The following is an 8,391-nucleotide window of genomic DNA, read 5'->3' as shown; positions in this document are numbered from 1 at the left end:
CACGGCGTCGCAGTGGCAGGAGCTTGAGCAGCAAGCTCTCATCTTTAAGTACATGATGGCGGGAGTCCCTGTTCCTCATGAGCTCTTGATCTCCATTCGGAGGAGCTTTGAAGTTGCCATGGCTTCTCGTTTCTACCATCACCCTGCTCGTAAGATGCTGATGTTGTTTGGATTTTTTTATGGGTTTTTTTGTTGTTTGTTTGATCAATGGGTTCTTTGCATTTGCTAAGTTTGGATATCTGTGTGTGTTTTTGTTAGTGTTTGGAGATTTCGTGATCTGGGTTTTTATTTTCTTGGAGATTAATGAGATTTTTACCGACTGTTTGCCCCCCTCGTTGGATGTTTTATCCCTTTTGATGGCTCTTTTGAATGTATTGGCGCTGTTATCTCTATTCTAATATTTCTCACCAGATTGAACGATTTTTACTGTTATATTACTCACCCTTTTCCCCCCGTCACTCGGTTTGATTAAGTTATTCACAGGTTAAAATTTTCATGGGAAAGAAAATGACCCTTTTATGTTCAACTTCCTCTCTAATCGCCCCCTATTACTATTTTTTTTCCTCATTGAATGGGTAAAGGTCCATTTTTATTGAGCCAGCCTACTACTATTCGTCAACGGACCGAAACATTTCTGCAGAGCAAATGATCCTCTAATTTCTTTTCCTCTTCAGTTGGGTACTGTTCCTTATATGGCAAAAAGATAGACCCAGAGCCTGGCCGTTGCCGGAGAACAGACGGCAAGAAATGGCGGTGCTCGAAGGACGCGTACCCGGACTCGAAGTACTGCGAGCGCCACATGCACCGTGGCCGCAACCGTTCAAGAAAGCCTGTGGAAGCTCAGCAACCAACCACCCTCTCTCACTCTCACTCTCACTCCTCCTCCTCCTCCGCTCTCACCGCCCTCACCCCCGCCGCTGCCAGCGCAAGTTCCGGAAGCTTCCGGAACTTTCCTCTCCATTCCGCCGTCACTGGTGCCAGCAATGCCAATGCCGGTGTCAGGTCCTCTCAGCTTCACTTGGATACTGCTTCTTATGGAATGGGCAGTAGAGATTTCAGGTATATCTTTCTTTCTCATGATCTTTAATGCCTATTTACGGTCGGTCAAACTAGCGCGATGATAATTGTAAGTTTAGGAGGATCGAGAAGCTCAAATAAGAATACGGGTTAGAGAAAATTGCAGTGATTGAATGGTGCGATGAATAGCTGCTTGCCCCTTTAAGCCAGTTCCGCAGCTCTGTACTCTAAATCCCTTTACCCCTGTAAAATATTGGGGCACGTTGCATATCACGTATCAATTTTCCTGGAGTTTGGCAGTCTGCTCGAGTTCTGGGTAGTTGCAGAGCTTTCTCTTGTAAAATATAACGCGCTGCTTCCTTTAAATTACTTGTAGTTTACTGACAAGGCTACCACAAATAATAAAGTAAGTAGAAGCTTTCTGAGACTTGAACCTGTTAGTGCTAGTTGCTGTCTTGCTTGTTGATATTCCTGTCTCTGAGACTTGCCAGATTTTTTTTGCCTTGCTTCTTCTTTCAGGTCTCTGCTCTTGCAGAGAGACCAGTATCAGGTGTTTGTTTATCTAAGTAAAAATTTTCTGACACATTTGTTAAAAGATTAATGTTCTTCCAGAAGAATCTTTCTTTCCATGTACTAGTAGAATGGCTTGATATTTTTTTTAATTTTATTTTTCATTTTAACTTACTGAAATAAGTTAAACAAACAACTTGTATCAGTTGTTTAACTTTTCTATGTAGTAAATACCAGCATTCAAAGTTCTTTGCACATGGAACTTACCTTGTAATCTAGTACTTTGAGAATTGATCTGTGCAATGCTTAAATCTGTTTTTAGTGCTACGATGATTTGTATTGCTTCATGTTGTTGCTTACTATTACTAGCATCACAACTTCCATTTAAGTCCATGGTCACAATATATACATATGTAACCTACAAAAACATTGTGGTAAGGGTTTATCTATTATATGTTTGGAAAACACGTAAGTTCTAATTGTTGTATCTTTATTAGATGCCGAAAGAGTAGGTTAGTAGATTATTATTATTATTAGAATGTTATTATCTTGTATATATTTTTCTTTTTTGAGTTTTTGGGTCATTTGATGATATATGTCGGTGCATTGTTAACTTTCGTGCAGCATTAGGAGTCAAAATACTAGCATCTTCAGGTTTCCATATTTTCCTTTCTTGTTTTTCTTATCCCCCAACTTTCTATCAGTTGATAGGTTTCCATATTTTCCTCATGTTACTTTTAAAATGCTGCGTTTATAAGTTTTGCTCAGTATGCAAACAAAGTCCTTGTTTTTATCATGGCTTCACAAGTCCTACATGTCCATGATCTTTTGGCTTACAACAATAGTTGGGTGTGCATTTCTTCAATAGCTTTTGAAATCTCCATCAGTTGCTAATCTGAGAGCTTGAAGGTTTACATGCTTGTGGGCTATCTCGAGTAATAAACTTCTATGTGTTGGGTAGAAATTTAGGTTTAAGGCATTCTAAGAAAAACCTAGCTTTCTATATATATGTATGTATTTGTGTATGCTTGATCTCTTTACACTTTTCATATGTGCTTTAAATCAGCGAGCCGATAATTGCTTCAATTATAATCAATCAAACAGATTTACCCAAATTGAAATTAGTCAAGCTACAATTATTTAGATAGTTCACATTTGTCGAAAGCATCTGAAGTTCTTATCAAATTACTGAGTAGAGAGTTATTATCAAAAAGCTCGTTTGAAGTATTAATCCAGACCTACACTCATTCATAGAAAATAGTAGATGCCAATCATGTAATAATTACTAAATGGTAATACTATGTACTTTAGGTCAAAAGCAATATTGGCCTTACTGGTATTAAATTTTGGTGTTACTAACCCTAAATCACAGGTACCCTTATGGAGTTAAAGCTGAAACAGATGAGCGCAGTTTTTTCTCTGGTCCTTCTGCAAGTGCAAGGGGCCTCGGCGTAGACTCTTCCCTTGACAACACATGGAGCCTTATGCCATCTCAGGTTTCCTCATATTCGATATCAAAGGAGAATAGCTCATCTCTTTTGCAGAGCAATTACTCTCAGCTTCACTCGGTTCAGGATATAGGGCAGGTAACCATAAGTTCCCTTCCGAAACCTCATCAACAGCAACAGAAGCACTTGTTCTTTGGCAGTGAGTTTGGTTCTTGTGAGCCTGTGAAGAACGAAAGTCAATCTCTCCGTCCTTTCTTTGATGAATGGCCTAAGACGACTAGAGACTCTTGGTCTGATCTTGAGGATGATAGGTCCAACCGTACCTCATTCTCTACGACTCAGCTTTCAATGTCGATTCCTATGGCCTCTTCTGATTTCTCGACCACTTGCTCACGTTCGCCAAATGGTAAGCCTCAGTTCAACATCTCTTTCAATCTTGAATGTGTTAGCGCCCATTCCATTGCACCAAAACTTTGACGTTGCACTGAGGGTTGAGGGTTATGATTTCACTGGGTTTTTGTCATATTAGACCCCCAAATCTTTGTTAATTCTATACATCCTCAATCCATATTTCTAAATTAGACCCCAAAATCTTCATATTTGTTCGAAATAAGGGTCTTATTAACAGCAATTTACTAGATTCTGAGGTCTTATTTAAACAACTTAATAGATATGGGGGTATAATTTAGAATATGAAGATTTGAGGGTCTAATGTTGAATTAAAAAAGATTTGAACATGGATTGCTATATTACTTTGGATCCTCTCTGCTACCTAAAAAGTGAGGGACCACTACATTATCACAACCATTGATCCTCTAATGGATGGTTAAGAGTTTCCTTTTAGTGCACAATGAGTGCAAGTCATGGGGATTTAGAATAAATCACAATCATTCACTAGATAATAAATGGTTGTGATCAAAAGCAGTGGTCTCTCTATTATTTTTTTTATAGTGGAGATTATCTAAACTCATTACTTTATTAAAAGTCCATTCCACAACATCAAAACTTCGAAGCTGTGGCAAAGGTTGAGGATTAGTATATTATAACCTGGCATAATCATATAACTTAATTGACTCTTTATGTTTATCCTTTTCATCAGATGACTGAAGATCTTGTTCGTGGTTCGGTCAGACTTCTCTGGTGTCCTCAGCCCTTTGAGATTTGATTAGTTGTTGATGTTCTTCGCTTTGTTTCGTGTTAAGTTTATTTGTTTGACAATTAAAACTTGTTTCGTCTGCATGTATATGCGAGTTTCAATCTGTTTGAATACTGGAAAATAATTTTTTCTACAGTTGGTCCGGTACTCGGAAGACATGAGTGAATATGGTAGGATACTGACCCATGCGCCATTGACTTAAGAATCATAAATATCGATATAAACAGGTATCTACTGACTACATCCATGAAATGAGGCCTACCATGTTGCTTTGTTTCACCCGCAAGCATTGTTCTCTTTATTCTCTGGTGTTGCATTAGTACAGTGTGAACCCCAAAAGCTTAAACAGGAAAAAGGATGAGCTGTTGTTGAATGATATATGGGGTCCACGATTTATGCCTTTCTTGCTGTCATGCTGTTTACGTGCATTTTGAAATTGAGAACTGGGTTTTGAATTTTTACTGTTGGAGTGCTGGGATCAAATTCAGAAAGGCCTGTAAGGCTGGCAAATGATTAAATTTTTTTTTACCCCTTCTCTTCTTTTATCAAAGGCATCTGTATATCGTGCCTTGATGTACTTTTTCCTGTATTGTAGCTGAAGTATGAATGTGAAGTAGCATATTGAGTTTGAGTACAGTAAGTTCAATCGTTGCACGTGCAGTCGGGAATCAAAGCACAGATTATATTTCATGCCTACACGAGTCTCGAGGATGAAAGCAACATGAGGTACGCAATTGCTAAACATGCAGTTGTGTTCTAAAAGCCATATTATCTTGAGTACGTTAAGCATTTAGATGATACGAGGTTAATGCATGCCATATGTTCTCTGATGAGACTCTTTCACAAATGCGATGATGCGGCTAAATCTTAAGCAAGTGTTGCTATGAAAATTTGAGTGCCACTTTAGTATTCCATGAAAGAATCTCCTCATGTGACAATTTAATGTGTTCATTGAGTTGTTTTGGAATGGGGACCGATATACATTATATAGCGTGATTATGCATGAGTTTTCTTATTAGAAATAGGATTTTTAAGACTCAGATTCATACCCTATACAAAAAAAATTAAAAAAACAGTAATTTTGTTTGTCCTGAAGTCTGAACTTGTTACTTTGAGGTCTGTAGCCTATCACATTTGTTAATACTTGTTTCTATAAAGAGCAACCAAGAACATCTTTTGGGTACAAACCTGTTTTCATGAAACAGGCAGAGAGTATTATTTGACCTTTATTTCACTGCGCTTTCTGGTGCGTAGAAGGATCAGCCTGAGGTAAATTGCCTCTATGCTCCTCCTAATCTTCAAAACAGAGCAACATAACCCTAAAAAATTGGGCAAAAGAATAAGAATCTCAAAAATAAAGTCAGTTGGGTTTCAGTTTTAGAGAATTCTTTTCTTTCAGGCCCATCTTCATCCATCTCTCCTTATCCCTCAAAATCTCTGTTGGTATTTAATTGGCCCAGCCCAATTTTATGCAGGAGCAAAAACATGAAACTAGCTGATCACAATTGTTCAAATTGAATCTTCCTTTAGCTTCTATCTCCTCCCCCTAACTCATTTATCTTTAGGGATTTTGGTGGTCAGGAAACGACCAACGGAGAGAAATAATAATAATAATAATGTAATTTATCATGTTAGGTCAATTAGGATATTAGACGAAAAAACTAACATGGTTTTGAAATAATTCATAGGTAATACTTGAAGGAATAAGTAGCAATTTCAATGATAATGAGGGACTACTTTCAAAATAAGAAAGATTTAAGGGGAAAACCCCTGCATAAAATAAATTAAATCATCTACTTGAATTCATCACTCATTTATTCCTTTCACGTATACCTTTATATTCACACAAGAATAGCTCAAATATATGTTTAAAGGTTAGTCAACACTTTGGTTCTAGTCCCTATTTTTATCTCCAGGCATTTCAATTTTGTGCTCTTTTCCCCTTAACTATTTTTAACCCTATATGCTCCCACTAAAAACCATTAATTTAGTTCATGCTTATCCCATAAACTATTTTTGTACCTGGCTCGTTGAACTATTGCTTTTCTCTTATAAATCTATTTTAAACTTCCACAAAATAATAAACAAGAAGTGATGACTAGGTACTGAATTTAATTGTTCAGGAGATAAGCTTGAACACATTTAAAATTTTAGCGGATAAGATGAGACCAATAATAGTTTAGAGTGTAAGCAGAAAATAAAATGAGTAGTTTAGAGGCATGTAAAGACAAAAATAGTCTATATAATAAAAACAGATGAGAGCATCAGAGGCAAGTAGGGTCTGAAACTGCACTTCTGCCTATTCTCTTATTCATATAGGTATTCTAATTGTCATTTTTGTTGATGTCTATTGCAATTTCCATGGCATTTGCACTTCTGTTGTGTATATACCTCTTCAATATATAATGAGAAATTTGTGAGCCCTTCCTAACTATAAAATCATGACACCTCTCAATTTAAGTAAGACATGTGGACACATAATTCTATCTATACCTAAGAATTTTCATCAAATTAAAAGTATCATAACTAAAAAAATAATAATCTAATAAAACTATCCATAATTAGAAATTTTAAATAATTTAATATTTGGTTGTCATAATTAAACTATAACTATCCATAAATTGAAAAAAAACTTAAAAATCGTCATCAAATTAAAATTATTCATAACTTGAAAGTTCTAGGTTTTGTTTGGATACCACAATGTTTTTCTTATTGTTTTTTGTAAAAAAACACTATTGTGTTGTCTTTTTTATCTTAAAGTATTTTCAAAACACCATGTTAAGTGTTTTTGGTCAACACTAGTTTGTCGTTACAACATTAGAATAAACATATTATTAATATATTTTCAATTAATTATAATAAAATATATAATAAATAAGATGTTGCAATATTTAGTTTATATTATTATATTATTACAAATATTAAATATAATATAATATAATATTGTATAATATATTATATTACATTGTACTTTAATGTGTTATATTATATTACAATTATTACATATTATTTTCAAATAATAATGTATTTAATTATTTTGGTATATCAATTTGTTATTGTTATATATATAATATTTTTCAAATATTATTATTTTAATATTAATATACTATTATACTTTTATTAATATAATATAATACTATTAAAATTTTAATATTACGTTATTACTAGTATATATATCATTAATAAATTAACATATTATAAATATTTTAATATTAAATATATTATAGTTTCTAATATGATTAAGTTTACTATTCATAATTTAATAATATATTAATAATTTATGATATAATAAATATTGTTATATTATGAATATATATTTTTTACAATAACAAATTTTAGCAATAAATTATTTTAGTATTCAAATTTATTTTACTTTTTAATATATCATTTTCTATATATTAATACATTAATATTTTTAATAATTTATATATTATATTTAAATTTACTATACAATATATTATTATTATATTATAGTTTTATTTAAAAATATGTAACTATTATATAATATTTTATAATTATTAATTTATTACCATTTATTAATTAAAATTTTAATAATATTATAATGATTATAAGGGTAGTGACTTATTATCATTATTATATTATTATTTATTATCAATAACTTTTTTATTATTTTTATTAGTTTATTTATATTTTATTATTATTTATTATTATATAATACATTATCAACATATTAAATACTAATATTTAATATGTTATTAATTTATATAAGATATTTTAATTATTATTTTTTATATTGTTTATAAATATTAATAGTATATCAGATTAATTATCATATAGTATAGTGGAATGTAATATAATATAATAAACATGTCGATAATAACTATATATTAATTAAATTTAATATATTATGTTAGATATTATATTTACACCTCCTAAAACTCAAAATTAAAATACTAAACTTAAAACACCGACAAAATATTTTAAAATAAGTATTGTGTTTTTTTATTTAGGGATGATTTAGCTCAATAAACAGCGTAATTTCCAAACGTATGGCATTTTATTTTTTGCAGAAACACTACAAAAGCAAGTAAAATATCACGATATCCAAATGGAGTCCTAGCAATCAGTATTTGTTTATCATAATTAAACTATCACTGTCCATGACTAAAAAGTTTTGTTCTTTATAAGTTTAAGTAAAAAATCAAGCTATGATAGAAAATTACATACAATACCTAAAAGATCCAAAAATTACAAACCACTTGGAAAAAAATCTAAACTTACAAAAAAACCACTAAGAAA

General features: G+C 32.4%; 1 protein-coding gene across 2 annotated transcripts in view; it reads left to right on the top strand.

Annotated features, from left to right (window-relative positions):
• The window catches only part of LOC109837003 (growth-regulating factor 4-like), a 4,710-nt gene extending 423 nt beyond the window's left edge, over window positions 1–4,287 (top strand). For both annotated transcript variants that reach the window (XM_020405080.1, XM_020405079.1), the window contains 4 exons: window positions 1–149; window positions 675–1,059; window positions 2,900–3,381; window positions 4,075–4,287. The exon at window positions 1–149 is cut by the window's left edge. In XM_020405080.1, coding sequence (XP_020260669.1) covers window positions 53–149; window positions 675–1,059; window positions 2,900–3,381; window positions 4,075–4,082 — 972 coding nt within the window. In that variant the 5' untranslated portion in view covers window positions 1–52 and the 3' untranslated portion in view covers window positions 4,083–4,287. The remainder of the gene's footprint in view (window positions 150–674; window positions 1,060–2,899; window positions 3,382–4,074) is intronic.

This window comes from Asparagus officinalis, chromosome 4 (assembly GCF_001876935.1).
Source record: "Asparagus officinalis chromosome 4, Aspof.V1, whole genome shotgun sequence".
Lineage (NCBI taxonomy): Eukaryota > Viridiplantae > Streptophyta > Magnoliopsida > Asparagales > Asparagaceae > Asparagus > Asparagus officinalis.
This window is presented reverse-complemented; position numbering and strand designations above follow the sequence as displayed.